Genomic DNA, 16,674 nt, shown 5'->3' with positions numbered 1-16,674 from the left:
GGTTGGCAAATGACGAGGCATTCCTAGCTCAGAAACATCTAAGGAATGTACTGTTTTGTTGTGAAATGCAGTCAGTGGTGTTCATGATAATGACCCTAAATTATCAGAAAATGTACCAACTCCTCTTTAATGAAAGAGGTTTGTAATGTATTTTAGAAACTTTTTATCAATAGCTAAAATTGCTCAGAATGTTGGCACTTAGAGAGTGCTTAGTATAGTATCACTTTAAAATGTGTTGGTTAGACAAAGAAAACAGACTTATGGACATAGAGGGGGCTGGGTGGAGTTGGGGGGAGAAGAGGGTGGGACAAATGGAGAGAGTAGCGTGGAAACACACTCTGGGATATGTAGAATAGCTAGCCACGGGGAATTTGCTGTATGACTCGGAGAACTCAAACCACGGCCTCTGTAATGACCTAGAGGGCTGGGATGGGGTGGGAGGTTGGAGGGAGGTTCAGGAGGGAGGGGACATGTGTATACTTACGGCTGATTCATGTTGATGTATAGAAGAAACCAGCATGATGCTCTAAAGCAATGATCCTTCAAGTAAAAATAAATTTTGTAAAATGTGCTGCTTAGATAGTATTATTACTGATCAAGTTCACATATGGGGGCCACTGTCTTTTTTCTGATGTTTCCAGAGTAGTGATGCTTCTTTAGTCCAGTCATATTTAGGAAATGTTTCTAGAAAAGGGATTTGGGGCAAGAAAAATATAAAAATATTTGCTGTGAATTTTCCACTTGTGTCTTATGTACAGTATACAAATATTTGTTGTCTTAATTCTTTCTTGAAAAAGTATTGACTTCCAACCAGAAATTTTACCAGCTATGAAATTTGCATTTGAAAATTTCTTAAACTGTAAAAATGTGATATTTTATACTGGTTGAATTATAGGCTGAAGACTTTAAGTGACAAGTCAAGAGAAGCTAAAGTAAAAAACAAACCCAGGTAAGCATGTGCTGTTTTAATTTACTATGACTTAAATTTCATACAATATTTGGTTATAGTCATGATAGCATAATTAATGTATTACATCTGTTTCGTGCATCTGACTAAACAGTTTATTGATTCTTTCTAAATTTTCTAACCCTGGAAATTTTTCTGATAAAATTGTAAAATGGTTGAAAAAGTGACAGGTAATTGTTTTACTCTATGACAGTCGGTGATTATTTGATCACAATTAATCATTTTTATTTGTATATTAAGAGCAAAGTAAAAGTTCTCCATTGTTGAGAAGCAAATTATTAATGAAACAGTACTTGGCAAGTGAGCCTCTTCAGCTGTGTTGTCTGTTTTATATGAAAACACTAGTATTGTGCAGTGCTTTGTTCATTTTTTAAAATAAATAATGCACACTACTAAATTTCACTTTAAGACTAGCAGTGGGGACTTCCCTGGTGATGCAGTGATTTAAACTCCACGCTGACAGTGCAGGGAGCACAGGTTGCATCCCTGGTGAGGGAACTAAGATCCTGCGTGCCATTTGGCACAGCCAAAATTTTTTTTAAAAACCTAGAGATACGGAGCTTTAAAGAAATTTTCTTGTTAGCTAGAATTCTGTTAAAGTGTTTATTGTATTATAGTGTGCTAAAAATCTGCAGGGCAAAGTGATGGCTAATAGTATGTTGCAGTATATTAACTCTGGAATAGGGGCTTTCCCAGTGGCTCAGTGGTAAAGAACCCACCTGTCAGGGCAGGAGACACAGGTTTGATCCCTGGCTCAGGAAGATCCCCTGGAGAGGGAAATGGCAACCCACTCCAGTATTCTTGTCTGGGAAATCCCATGGACAGAGGAGCCTGGTGGGCTACAGTCCATAGGGTTGCCAGGGAGTCGGACACAACTTAGTGACTAAGCAACAACTTTAGAATAATAGTATGTTTTTCTAAAAGTTTAGATCAGTTGTCATTAACGATTTAAAAATATTCCACATTATGATTGACAGCATCAAAATTATTGTGTGTAACTTTTTGTAAGTTGGCCTAAAGCAGCATCAGTTTTTAATAAAAATAAGTGTTTCTTTTGGCAGGACTGTCCCATGTTTGCCGAAGTACTCTGCTGGACTAGAATTACTTAGCAGGTAAGTGTTTTCATTTAAATAAAAAGGGTATGCTTCTGTTATCTAAAAGTGTTTTATAATTCTAGAGATAGACACCTTAAAACAACTAAATTTTTACCTTAACATAGAGATTGTGTCCCTCAGGGGCTTTTACATTTATTTCACTGATTAATACAAAAGCCATTCAGATTTTGAGCATATTGATCACTATTATATATACTAACCGATAGCTTTATCATGTGCTTGTATTATGTTTGTGGTTTCTTTGTTGCAAGAAAATTGACTCTGGATTTGAGTCCTCAATAATTTTCTTACTTTGATTCTTAATTTTATACCATTTCTTCTCCAATCCATTTCTGTTGATGTGCAAGTACATGATTTTCTTAGATGACATCAAAAGCATAAGTGACAAAGGGAAAAAGGATGAATTGGACTTTATCAAAATTAAAACCTTTTGCTCTTTAAAGAATACTATCAAGAAAGTGAAAGAACAATCCATAGAAGGGGAGAAAATATTTGCAAATTACACATCTTTTGAGGTACTTGTATCTAGACTATAAGTAACCTTTATAACTCAACAGTAAAAAGACAAACAACCCAGTGAAGAAATAGGCAAATGATTTGAATAGACATTTCTGTAAAAAAGATGGGCAAATGGTGAATAAGCGCATGAAAAAATTCTCAACGTCGTTAGTCACAAGGGGAAGGGCAAACCACAACCGCAGTGAGATACCACTCATACCCACTAGCATGCCTATAATCCAAAAGACAAACAACAAGTGTTGGCAAAGATGTGGAGAAGTTAGAACCCTTATGCTCTTCTGGTGGGAGTGTAAAATGGCACAGCTGCTGTGAAAAACAGTTTGTTAGTTTTCTCAAAAAGTTAAGAGTAGAATTACCATGTGATCCAGCAAATTCACACCAAAAGAATTGAAAACTTACATTTATGTCAAAATTTGCACACAAATGTGCATAATAGGAGTATCTTTCATTCAGGCTCCCCTGTCCATGGGGATTCTCCAGGCTAGGATACTGGAATGGGTTCCATGCCCTCCTCCAGGGGATCTTCCCCACCCAGGGATCGAACCCAGGTCTCTCGCATTGCAGGTGGATTCTTTACCACGTGAACCACAGGGGAAGCCCAGTATCATTCATAAAGCAATATCATTCATAATAGCCAAAAAGTAGAAACAGCACAAATACTCATCAAAGGATGAATGAATAATTTGGTGTCTCCACACAATGGAACATTATTCAGCCACAAAATGGAATGAAGTGCTGAGGCACACTACATCTTGCACATCTTGAATAAAACTTAAAAACATTGCGCTAAATGCGAGGATGGAACAAAAAAGGCACATAGTGTATGGTTCTATTGATATGCTATGTCCGGAACAGGCAGAAGGATAGTGTTTGCCAAGATTTGGAGAAGAGAGGGGAATGAGTAATGACTGCTAATGGATATGGGGTTTCTTTTCAGGATGATGAAATGTTTTGGAATCCGTGGTGATAGTTGCCCCAACTCTGTGAATATGCTGTGAATTATGCACTTTAAAAGCATGAATGTTATGCTTTAAATTAAAACTCAGCTGTTATGAAAATAAGTGTATGGTTTGCATGTGTTATCATCTGCAGTTCTGTATCTAGTGACGTGGCATCTAATGGCCAAGCGGTAGCCGTGTGTGCAGCAGAGGGTACGCTCCTTCGCCTTATCTGCGTGTGTCATGGCACAATCAGCTATGCCTGCCCGTTGCTTTCCGTTTTCTAGCTTTATATTCAGTTTCTTTTTATGCTTGCTGAATCTGGGCATTTTTTTTTTCCTTCTCTAGGTGCTTAATTTGACATTAATTTCCTGCTTGTTTTTTTTGTTGAGTGAGGAAGACAAGTGACTTTGAAAGGAGGTAGAATACAAATCAATCCGTGATATACTGTTTGCATGTTATCTTTATACTTTTTTAATCTAGTGATTTAATTGAAACAGCTTCATTGAAAGTTGCTTATTTCAGATGTGTAGACTTCTCTGTGTAGTAGTTTTGGGGTACTTTTGGGGACTTTATCTGAAAAATTTACAGCCATATCTATAATGTGTCTGTTCATTGCACTGAAACAGTATTTTCTCTCTGAAACTAGTGCTGAGTGGAGGAGAGACCATTTTAAATATCGAAATCATAAAATTTTTTTAGATTGTTAAAATACTGTGTAAATACGATAACATAAAATTTTGCCATCTTAACCATTTTTAAGTGTACAGCACACTAATGTCAACCGCATTCACACTGTTGTACATCCAGTCTCCAAGAGGCTTTTCATCTTGCAGACCTCTGCCACTGGCAACCATTGTTCTCTTTCTATAAATCTGACTACTTTAGGTACCATTTGTAGGTGGAATCATGCAGCGCTTGTCTTCTTGTGATTGGCTTATTTCACTTAATATATTTTCGAGTCTTATTGAGATTTAATTGGCATACACCTCTATGTAAGCTTAAGTTATTGCCGCATAATGATTTGACTTACTTCATGAGACAATTGCCACGAGTGAATTTAGTGAGCATTCACCGTCTCATATAGATAAAAAAGAAAAAGAAAAAAATGTTTTTCTTGTGATAAGAACTCAGAATTTATTCTAGCAACTTTCATATATAATGTTCAGTATTGTTAATTATATTAATAATGTACACTACATTCCTGGTACTCTTTTATCTTACAAACTAGAAGTTTGTACCTTTTCACTGCCTTCATTCAATTCCCTGTCCCTCCACCTGTGGTAACCACAAATCTAATCTCTTTCTCTATTTGTTTGCTTGCTTGTGTTTGAAGTATAATTGACCTACAATACTTTGTTAGTTCCTGGTACACAACACAGTGATTTGATATGTACATTACACAGTGATCACCGCTGTCATCACCACTAATTCAAAGGAAGTTCCTTCCTTTTTCAGGCTGAATAATATCCTATTGTATGAATATGCCATATTTTGCTTATACCTTCATCCATTAATAGGCACAAGTTGCTTTGATTTTTTAGCTGTTGTGAATAATGCTGCTATGAACATGGGTGTGCAAGTATCTCTTTATGACCCAGCTTTCAGTTTTTTGGTGGTGTATCCTCAGAAGAGGAAATGCTGAATCAGATGGTGATTGTACGTTAATTTTTTGAAGAACCAATATACTGCTGAGCAGCTGCACTATTTTATATTCCCGTGTGTGTGTTAGTCGCTCAGTCGTGTCTGACTGTTTGCCACCCCGTGGACTGCAGCCTGCCAGGCTCCTCTGTCCACGGGATTCTCAAGCAAGAATACTGCGGTGGGCTGCCATTTCCTTCTCCAGGGGATCTTCCCAACCCAGGGATAGAATCCATGTCTCCTGCATTGCAGGCAGATTCTTTACCATCTGAGCCACTAGGGCAGTGCACATTTTTCCAGTTGCCATTTCTCCATATTCTCACCAAATCTTGTTTTGGGGCTTGCCGAGTTTTTTTTGTTTCCATTCTCATTGGTGTGAAGTGGTGTCTCATGGTGGTTTTGATTCAGTCCATCCTAAAGGAGATCAGTCCTGGGTGTTCATTGGAGGGACTGATGTTGAAGCTGAAACACCTGATACTTTGGCCACCTGATGCGGAGAGCTGACTCATTGGAAAAGACCCTGATGCTGGGAAAGATTGAGGGCAGGAGGAGAAGGGGACAACAGAGGATGAAATGGTTAGATGGCATCACCAACACAATGGACATGGGTTTGGGTGAACTCCAGGAGTTGGTGATGGACAAGGAGCCCTGGCATGCTGCGATTAATGGGGTCGCAAAGAGTAGGGCGCGACTGAACTGAATGATGATGATGGTGAGCTTCTCATGTGCTTATTGGCCATTTATATATCTTCTTTGGAGAAATATCTATTCAAGTCCTTTGCCTGTTTTTGGATAGAGTTTTTTTTTTTACTGTCGAGTGTTGGGCGTTTTCTATTAATTCTGGATTTTAATCATTTGTCAAATATGTGATTTGTATTTATTTTCTTCCATTTTATTGGTTGCCTTTTATTTGTTGATTGTATTCTTTGATGCACAAAAGTGTCTAATTTTGATTAAGTCCAATTTGTTTATTTTCTTTGTTGCCTATGCCTTTGGTGTTATATCCAAGAAATCATTACCAAATGTGATGGCAAGAAGCTCATGTTTTCTTCTAAAAATTTTATAGTTTTGGGTCTTATGTTTGGATTTTTTGATCCATTTTTGTTTAATTTTTGTATATGGTGTTAAGAGTCCAGCTTCATTCTTTTGCCTGTGGATATGCAGTTTTCCCAGCACCAGCATATTTGTTGAAAAGACTATCCTTTCCGCATTTAATGATCTTGGCACACTTGTCAAAAGTTATTTGACCATACATGCAAGGGTTTATTTCTGGGTTCTATTTCATTGGCCTATATGTCTCCCATTATGCCAGTACCATACTTTTGATTATTATAGCTTTCTAGTATGTTTTGAAATTAAGAAGTGTGTGTCTTCCAACTTTGTTCTTCTTTTTAAGATTATTTTGGCTTTTCAGGATCCCTTGATATTCCCCTATGAGTTTTATGATGAATTTATGAAAATATCCTGTTTCTCTTCATATTTTCACCCACTAATTTTAGCATCTGTTACAGTTCTTGCCTGAAATAATTCATTGTGTTTACCAAATGGTGATTTTCTATTTTTCTCATTTTTTTTTCTATCATTATTTATTGGAATTCTACTGTAAGGAAGAGGTTTTCCCCCGTCTGCCCCATTTATTTATTTGTTTGTTTATTTAAATCACTATAAGCTCATGGCTGTTGGTTTTCATCTATGAGCTCTAACCCATTTCTACCATTATTTTTTCTACCAAATCTGGTGTCCCAGATTTGGCAGTTAGAAGCCCCTTCAAGTTAATGTCTGTGTGTATGCAGAATGTCTCCATTACTTTTTGAGCGTTTCCTTTCTGAGACCACAGGTTGTATTTTAGATAGGATTTTTTTAATGTGTGGCTTTTATTTTGAATTATTATTATTATTATTTTTTGCCTTTCTTAGGTATGAAGATACATGGGCTGCGCTCCACAGGAGGGCCAAGGAATGTGCAAGTGCTGGAGAGGTAAAGAATCAGCTCGTCTTATACTTACAGGGAAAATATACTTTTGCAGTCTTAAATGCTTATTTTTAAGAAATTAAATTTATAATTGTGTTAAAATGTTTGACAGGATATCTTAAAGTGAATTTTGTAGTTGATTATGAAACACCCTAAATAAAGCACTTTTTTGTAATTTCTCAGTCAAGTAATTTAGTTAGCTTAGAGAGTTTATAACTTTTATTCTAGAGTCGCAAGTGACTCTTCGGTTCATCGAGGTATAATGCTTTGAATTTGAGGTCTGGTACCTTTGCATTTTATGTAAATTATGTCATTTCTTTCTACTCACTATTTAAGAATTCCTTTGGTGGGGACAACAGTTTAACTTTGCTCAGTCTACTTAAAATCATTAGTTTGCTTATTAGCAAATAAATATAAAAATCTCAGGAGTCAACCTTAATTTCTTAGAGAAACAACCTATTTTCTAGCTCTACAGAGTGTGTAATGAATAAAAGTGATTTATAATTAAAATTATTTGGTATATATACTTAAAGCTTTTTTAGCCAAGATCAAATATTCTGCTACTGATGTCAGTCAAACTTTCTTTCTTTCTAAAAACACATCTGTGATTCTGACTTTTAATTAATTTAAACTGACTTTACCATTTACCTGAATTAGTGAAGCTGTAATAGTTACATAGAACATGGTAATACACATGATAAAATTTAGGCATTAGTGTTTCTCTTAGAAATTACTGGAGAAGAAAATGGCAACCCACTCCAGTATTCTTGCCTGGAGAATCCCATGGACAGAGGAGCTTGGTGGGCTAGAGTCCATGGGTCGCAAAGAGTCGGACATGACTAAGCAACTTCACTTTCACTTTCACTTTAGAAATTACGGAAAAGGAAGACTATAGGCTTCTGTCAGTAGGCAGACTGAATACTGTGAAAAGTCCTGTAAGTGTAAAACCCTTAAATGCTGGATAGATTTTTTTTTTTTTAATTTAAATGCAGTAAGCTTACAAAAATTAAGGGAAGTCCTAAAGGGCCAAAACAAGCAAACAAAAACAGCAGGGAACTGAAATGAGAGTGGTTGAAAAAAAAAAACGTGGAAGCAGGGTTCAAATAGTAAAACAAATGTCTTAGTAAGAGATTTATTGGGATAGGAGATTTTTGTCTATGGGGAACTGAGTCTGAGACTCCTAGACTCCTAGACTCTAGATACTCTTGGTGAAAGGATAATTTAGGACATTTTTAAAAAGAAAGAAAAGAAAAGCTACCTGTTGGCAAAAGGAGGCAATAAATTCTTTAAAGTACACCTGGAGCACCTAAAAACTGACCATGTACTGGGCCACAAAGCAGTTCTCACAAGTTTCATGTAAATCAAGTCATACAGAATATTCTGTGATTCTGGTGCAAATGACCCTGAAAGTTGGTATAGGAAAAGAACTTTGAAAAATCCGTCTGTTTGCAAATTAAATATGTATATTATGCATCATTTATGGTTCAATAATTACTACATGTGTATTGTGTAAGTTGTCAAAAACTACTTAGAGGGAAATTTTATAGATGAAACATAGACTGAAAGTCAATGAGCTAATGTAACTTAAGAATCAGAGAACAGAATAAATCATGAAGGAAGAATGAAAGAGATGACAAAGATGAGAGAAGTAAATGAAATAGAATGTAAAAATACAATAGACGCTAGACAAAGTCACAAGTTCTTAGAAGACTAATAAAATATGGTAAGTAAGTAAGTAAAGTCGCTCAGTCGTGTCCGACTCTTTGCGACCCCATGGACTGTAGCCTACCATGCTCCTCCGTTCATGGGATTTTCCAGGCAAGAGTACTGGAGTGGGTTGCCATTTCCTTCTCCAGAGGATCTTCCCAACCCAGGGATCAAACCTGGGTCTCCCGCATTGTAGGCAGACGCTTTACCATCTAAGCCAATAAAATATGGTAGCTATCTGATTATATTGATTAAGAATAAAAGGACGAATAGTTTTAAGAATTAAAGAATATAACTATAGCTATAGCAGAAAGTGAAAAGATAAGAGTTTGTGAACAACTCTAGGACACATTTGAAAACAGAGGCAAAATGGCAAAATACTAGACATTTTTACTAAAGTTTTGGTTGCTCAGTTGTGTCCAACTCTGTGACCCCATGGACTGTAGACCGCCCTCCAGGCTCCTCTGTCCGTGGAATTCCCCAGGCAAGAATACTAGAGTGGGTAGCCATTCTCTTCTTCAGGGGATCCTCCCAACCCAGGAATCGAACCCAGGTCTCCTGCCTTGCAGGCAGATTCTTTATTTTGTGACTCATGGGGAAAGCCCAGAAACTTTTACTAAAACTAATTCTAAAAGCAGTACAAATCCTGAATAATCTTATAGCCACTAAAGAAACTGTTAATAATTAATCTTTTCACTAGGAAAGCACCAGGCCCACCAAGTTATATAGGAGAGTTCTATGAGACTTTCAGAGAATCCACCATCTCAATGTTAGACAGACTCGTGCAGCAAGTGAAACAAGAGGAAGCTGCCCTGCCATTGCATGAGGCTAGAATCAGTCATGCAATGGGCATGATCCTGAACCCCAACAAGCAAAGTATGAGAAAGTGAAATTGGAGTCCAGTCCCATTCATGAGTACAGACACAAAAACTATAAACAGAATAGAGATATGAGCTCTCACTTAACTTCAGCAGCCTGTTTCTGGAAATCAGATGTTCTGTGCGCTCTATCCAGGAACCTACTTGACACGCTCTAAATTGGAAAAGTCATTATGTGCTACATATCAACCCCAAGCCCTCCACCAGCTTTCTTAAATATTTCTGTTTAAAACCAGCAAAACATCTATAGATGGTAGCAGTTTGTTAGGACATCAGGTGCTTCAGACACAGCCTTCCGCCTCCAAGCTTGTGATGTGCACTGGTTGACACCCAGCTGCCTCGTGTGCAGTGTTGTGGCCCCTCAATCCCCACAGTGTGCAGGGCCTGCCTCTCCTTCATGATGGGCTCCTCGTGCTGTCTTTGATTCTCGTATTCTGACAGTGTTGTCTGAAATTTAATTTGAGAATCTTCTCACACATTGTTTTAAAATCTATATCAAGCTTAAATGTAAAGCTTTCCTATATAAATATGAGCCAGAACTTTGTGTTTACTTTGTAAATGTTGGATGATAACAAGTAGCGTTCTGTCTGGGAAACAACCTGCTATATATGGCTGTGTTGACAAACTAAATCCAGCCTTGCATTAAAAAAAAAAAAAAAAACAGGTTTATTCCAGGATTGAAAGGTTGGCTTAACATTAGAAAATCTTTTATATGCAGTTGACTATGTTAATAAATTAAGAGAAAAATATATGATCATCAGATGCAGAAAATACATTCGATAAAATTAATTCAGAGTAAAACATTTTAGCAAGTTTTTAATAGATGGTAACTTTTGTCCTCTGCTGCTGCTGCTAAGTCATTTCAGTCGTGTCTGACTCTGTGCAACCCCATAGACGGCAACCTACCAGGCTCCTCTGTCCCTGGGATTCTCCAGGCAAGAACACTGGAGTGGGTTGCCATTTCCTTCTCTAATGCATGAAAGTGAAAAGTGAAAGTGAAGTCGCTCAGTCGTGTCCGACTCGTTGCTACTCCATGAACTGCAGCCTACCAGGCTCCTCCATCCATGGGATTTTCCAGGCAAGAGTACTGGAGTGGGAACTCTTGTCCTTATAGCTACCAAAACCTGCAGTATTTGACTTGTAGTACTTTGATTTCATAGTCAATCATCTTACTAAATCGTCTTATTCTGATAATTTGCATCTGGGATGGGAGTTTTGTGAAGATGGAAGGGAAGAAACAGAAACCTACCAGTCTTTTCAATTCTTCATCTTTTTGTAGTGGGTAGGACTTCCAATATAGTGTTGAATAAAAGCTGAAGATCTTGGTTCAGATTTTGGCTCCATCAGATTTAAATGTGAAAGGGAAAACTACATTTTTTAGACAATAGTGGACAAGCTAAGATCTCAGGGCAGAGAAAGGTTTCTTTAACAAGGCATAATAAACACCAACCATAAAGTAAAATATTGATAATTTTTATCAAATCTTCTGTTCATCAAGCAGTACCATGAAAAAGTTATGCAGTTCACAAAACAGAGGGCTAGGGTTCAAAAAATATGAAAAACCTCTGCACACTAATAAAAAAAGGGAACAGTAAGCCATTAAAAAGTGCACGAGAGGTATGACCAGACATTACCCTGAACAAAAAGCATGAGTGGCCAGTAAATGTGAAAACATGTTTAAAATCAATTAGAAGGCAAGGAAATACAAATTAAAACCTCAGATTTACACTCATTAGATTATCAAGCATTTAAGGAGCCTTGAATTTTCTGTGCAGACAGTCATTATTCACTGATGACAGTTTTCCCTTCCCCAGCAGCATGATGGGGAACAGCTAGAACTAGGGGGCGTAAATCGATTGGCACAGTGACATTAGAAAAATGAGCTGGCGTGAAGTAAAAATTGAAATTCCACAAAGCTTTTGAAACCACAGTTCTCCTAGGGAGATTTCTGTAGCATTGTGTCCCCCGCTTTGCCCTGTGATGTTTTGGTATGGTATCATCTGTTCATTAAGTGTGACAAATAGATGAGAGGCCCTGAAGTCAGAGGTGGCTAGGCTGGAGGAGGTCCAGCTCAGTTGAGCCACTGGGCGGTGGGGAAGGAGGGTGCAGTGAGGAGCTCAATACCTGGGACGCGTTGGAACCTAATTTGCGAAAATTGCCTGTGTGCACCAGGTTTGTTCCAGAATGTTTATAGCAGGTTCTGTTGAAACTTTAGACAGTCCCAAAGTCTCCCTGTAGAGTAATTTTTATTTATGGGATCAGGGACTTCCCTGGTAGTCCAGTGGCTGACCCCACGCTCCCAGTGCAGGGGGCCCAGGTTCCATCCCTGTTCAGGGAAATGCTGCAAAAAGATCAAATGCTATGCAGCAGTGAAAGTTAGTGAACCATTATACCTCCGTGTATCAATCTGGATGAATCCCACAATGTTCAGTGAAGACTGTATCCTATAGAGGAGCTTTAACAAAGATGGTTCTTTTGATTGTAAGAAGCATTTCATATTAAAATATGTTGGAGAAAGAATTTCCTGGGGGTTCTGTTGCTGAATGTATTATATGGGGGGGAATACATAATATTTTCATAGTTGTATACTTTTTTATTGTAAGATCCCTATCTTATCAAAAGTGCCACTATTGGCTTCCAGAAATATAGTTCTCAGATTGAAAAATGAAAATTTATTGTAAATCTCTCTGATGTATTGTTGAGACATCTGTAAATTTCTTAAATGTATATCTTTAAGAAACTGTTCTATTGTGTATTTTGTCAGGCCATGCTCATGTGTCTTTAGTGGCCTTTAGTCAATGTCAATCTGCCAGGGCAAATATACTTAGGGATAATTCAGTCTTCTTTGACAAGTTATTTTATACTTAACTACTATAAAGCTAATTCTTATTTATAGTCTTAAAATTTAGAGCAATGTTGCTTTAGCAAACAGTTTGTTCAATGTAACTTTGTTGTCTAGACTTTTTCTACAAGATTTTTTTTTTTACAAGTTCTTTGATTTGTTTTTCCCTCAGTAGGTAAATAAACACATAAATTGATAGTGACTTAGGGGTTAGATTCTGAGGGTAACTTTCTAAAGTTAGACTTCCAGTGCATTATTTGCTTATGCTTTTTATTGTTGTGAAACACTTGCTTGCCTTCAGATTGAACTCTTTTAAGACTCATGCTTTAACAACTTGGTATGTAAGCTGGTTAAATCAGGCATGCTTCGTTCTCTTTGGATTCCAGCTTGGATCTCTTCTGCTTGTGGTGGGGAGTGGACTGAACTGGTTGTGGGAATGCCTGGTTTCTGCAGTAATACGTTTTGGCCTTGGGCAGATAAACGGAGTCTCTCTGTTTCTAGCTGACTCACATAAAATGGTATAACACCATTTACCCTGCTTAGCAAACAGAGTTGTTTCAAAATCACATGAACTAAGTGAAAGTGAAAGTCGCTCAGTCGTGTCCGACTCTTTGCCACTGCATGGACTCATCCATGGAATTCTCCAGGCCAGGATACTGGAGTGGGTAGTCTTTCCCTTAGCCAGGGGATCTTCACAGCCCAGGGATCAAACCCAGGTCTCCCTCATTGCAGGCGGGTTCTTTACCAACTGAGCTATCAGGAAAGCATTCCCCCAAAATGCTGAACTGTTTTTTAACAAATATAAAAGGTTTTATATTGTTTTATTACCCCAATATTACCCATTTTGAAAATCACTTGGGTCCCAGCCTTTTCTTTGTTCTCCCTAACTTCAGTGGCTACCAGAAGGACTTTTGCGATGATTTGTAACTTTGGGAACAAGCCCAAACTGTGGGTTTGTCTTGCTACTTAAACTTGATTTTCTGGTGTTAAATCTGGATTTATTCAGAACTGTTTACTTAGAGGAGAAAAATTGGCCTTCTGAAGATGGCTCCTTCCTTGTTAAGTAAAGCTAAAGTACAGTTTCTCAGAACCTTTTCTTTCACTCCTTTTTACTTTTCTTCCTTTTGTGTCCCTGCATACACAGTCCCTAGAAGATTGATTAAGGGTGTGGGCTTAAGTGTCAGATTAATGGGATTCAATCTAGGTCCTGTGTGGCTCTTGAGAAAGTGACTTGTCTTCATTGCACCTCAGTTTCTTCTTCTGTAAAATGAATGTAATAATATTGCTCTGTTTACAAGGTTGCTCTGTTTTTAATGTAAATTGCTTAACACAGGACCTGGCACATAGAAAATGCTCAAAATGCTTTCCTCTTGTTACATAATTGTTGATAATGATTTTGAAAAATCCATTCAATATCCCATTCTTTTAAATTAAAGTAATATTTGAATGTATTTTGATAGATTCTTCTTATGTACACTTCTTATATTCTATATACAGAATATGATTTTGAATTTTGTGGAAGGCATGAACTATACTGTACTTAAGTTTTAATATTTATGTTTCATTTTACTTTTCAGTAATAAATATTAATATCTGAAAATCGTTTATTCTGGATCTTTCAAATTATTAACACAATTAACCACTGCAATTAAGATTTAACAAACTTTTTAAAAGATATGTCATAAACCAGGAAAAATACCTTTTATCATCACCAGCCCTGTGATACAGGAAATTATTTTTTCTTTTATTAGTGTTTAAAAACTGAGGCTTAGAGAATTTGTGAGACCTACTCCAAACTAAAGCACAGTTTGTTTTGTTTTTTTTTTCCTTTTTTGTTCACCACAGTATCTTCAGTGCCTGAAACAGAGCCAGGCAAAGAGCAGGTGTTCAGTAGGAGCTTGTTGGATATTACAGATGAATCCTATGGGCACGGGTTCTTATTTCAAGCCCTAATTTTCTTACTATTGCATCACAGAGAAGCTGTATTAGCCACATTAATCTGTTAGCAATGCTCAGTACTTTTTAAACTGCTCTCTGGGATCTTTATAAAGCTGGCTGGCACAGGCATTTTTAAGCATGCAGAATTGATGATCGTGCCCCTGGAGGAGCACTTGGTGTTGCCTCTCCAGCTCAGCTGAGGCTTGTGTGTGAGACAGTGTGTGTTACTCCTCCGACGTGGACTGACTGACAATGGGGAGAGGGGTGAGGTGGGGGTAAAGTGAGGAAACAGGGCAGCTTTCTGATCTCTCTGTTGTTTTTATTTCAATGTTATGAATTCCTGGAATATTAAAATGTAGAAGCTAAAACAGTCTGGCGCCATATGCAAATGATTTTGTATCTTATTTTGCTGTTTTTATTCCTCTGAAAGGTCTTTCCTTAGTGAGATTCAGTAAAAATCAGTTATATTTGTGTTTCAACTCTTGAAGAATCTTCATCATGGGTTGTGTAAGTTGTCCCTTTTTAATATAACTTAATTGTGAACTCTTTTATATTAAAACTTTATATTTTACAGATAAAGTTCAGATATACTTCCTTTTGTTATATAATGAATTTTGCAGTCTTTATTGTACAAAATGCGGAATCTTCCACACTTCTTCTTCATCACTAGTGATGTTTTCAAAAAATGACCTCTCTATGCTCCTTCCAAATCTTATCCTAGGCCCTTGCCCCTCTCACCGTGTTAGAACCAAAACAAAACTGTCTGGGAGAAACTGCTGTCTATCATTTTCTTTAAGTCTTCTGGAAAAGAAGTCAGAATTCTTTTAGGCTAGCCTAGCATCTCACATCCCTGCTATTAGGAACCTTTCACTTCTGAATTTGTTAGTATAAATCCTTTTCTCCTTTTTTTCTGAAATTGTTCAGTTGCCTCAGGGATTCCTTCGTATACAAGTACCATTTATCTTTATTCAGTGAACATTCCTGTTTAAATGGAAACTGAATCATGGTATATTCTAAATGCATTAGGGAACTTTTCTTTCAAAAGAAGTCCTTTTGTAAGGCAAATAATTACCCATTCATTATGTCTGGGGTTTGTTTTTGTTTGTTTTCTTTTCAGTTGTTAGTGGCTGTTTTCGGTTTTATTTCTTCTAGATTTGAATTGTGCAAATACATGGTTTACTTAAAAACAGGGTGTAGTTAGAAGTGACTTCTAAGGTCGTGGCTGAACTTTCTCTTTCCCGGGTTAAGATGCACCGATACAACCCGTAATTTGAGGTTTTTCTGCACTGGATATTAAGGTGGTTCTTTTCTAAGAAAGAAAACAACGCCAGTCTCCTCAGAGTATTGTGTTGTCTGTACCCCAGTGGAAGGGTTTTTAAAGATAACATGGGCTGGCTCTCATTATGCCGGTCTGAGCTCTGTGTCTGCAGTCCCGTGGGCCTGACCCTCCCCTTCCGTGTTGCAGCGGGTGGACAGCGAGGTGGTCATGCTCTCCGCGCACTGGGAGAAGAAGCAGGCGAGCCTCCGGGACCTGCAGCAGCAGCTTCAGCAGCTTCCAGGCCTCATCGCAGACTTAGAGTCCCTGACGGCAAGTCTGAGTAAGTTACCCGTTAGCCTCTAGACGCTGCTTCTAGGAAGGAAAATAATTTGGCGTGAGTCCAAAGCTTTCTATGAATACATTAATCTTATTGGTTAACAGGATTTGGAGGGAAATAGTTCTAATTAATTTCATATTCTGATTAACTGATGATTTGACAAAAAAACGATGATTTAAAATGTGGAAATGATTTTTAAAATACACCACTACCTTTTTCTGCCTCTGTTCTGCTCAGAAAACATACTCTTGTTGATTCTTAAAGTGACTCGGGGTTGTTTTTCTGACTTTAAGTCTCTGTTTAAAAGTGTAAACGTAGGAAATGAAAGGGGTTATGGTGGCTTTGTTATGACTAAAGGCTGTACTCTGGAAGTTGTTGCTTTTAATACTGGGTTTGCTCAGAGCTTCATGTCTTGAAATACGCTCTTTTTTTCTCCTTAAACTGATAAAATATTAAACAGATACAATTAAATGAGGGTACCTGTTAGGCTAACTTTATACCTTGTGGAAGATTATATATTAATTTTTTGTTTTTATTGAGAAGAGTCATGCTGATATTTGTTT

At 37.5% G+C, this 16,674-nt stretch overlaps 1 protein-coding gene across 2 annotated transcripts in view; it reads left to right on the top strand.

Moving 5' to 3' along the window:
- The window catches only part of DTNBP1 (dystrobrevin binding protein 1), a 99,778-nt gene that overhangs the window by 9,453 nt on the left and 73,651 nt on the right, over window positions 1–16,674 (top strand). Inside the window, exons 2-5 of one of the 2 annotated variants that reach the window (XM_018038770.1) lie at window positions 896–949; window positions 2,029–2,079; window positions 7,097–7,157; window positions 15,982–16,114. In XM_018038770.1, coding sequence (XP_017894259.1) covers window positions 896–949; window positions 2,029–2,079; window positions 7,097–7,157; window positions 15,982–16,114 — 299 coding nt within the window. The remainder of the gene's footprint in view (window positions 1–895; window positions 950–2,028; window positions 2,080–7,096; window positions 7,158–15,981; window positions 16,115–16,674) is intronic. The other variant, XM_018038771.1, reaches the window with a different exon arrangement.

Source organism: Capra hircus, chromosome 23, assembly GCF_001704415.2.
Source record: "Capra hircus breed San Clemente chromosome 23, ASM170441v1, whole genome shotgun sequence".
NCBI lineage: Eukaryota > Metazoa > Chordata > Mammalia > Artiodactyla > Bovidae > Capra > Capra hircus.
The sequence above is the reverse complement of the archived record's forward strand: the minus strand, read 5'-3'. Positions and strand labels throughout refer to the sequence as shown.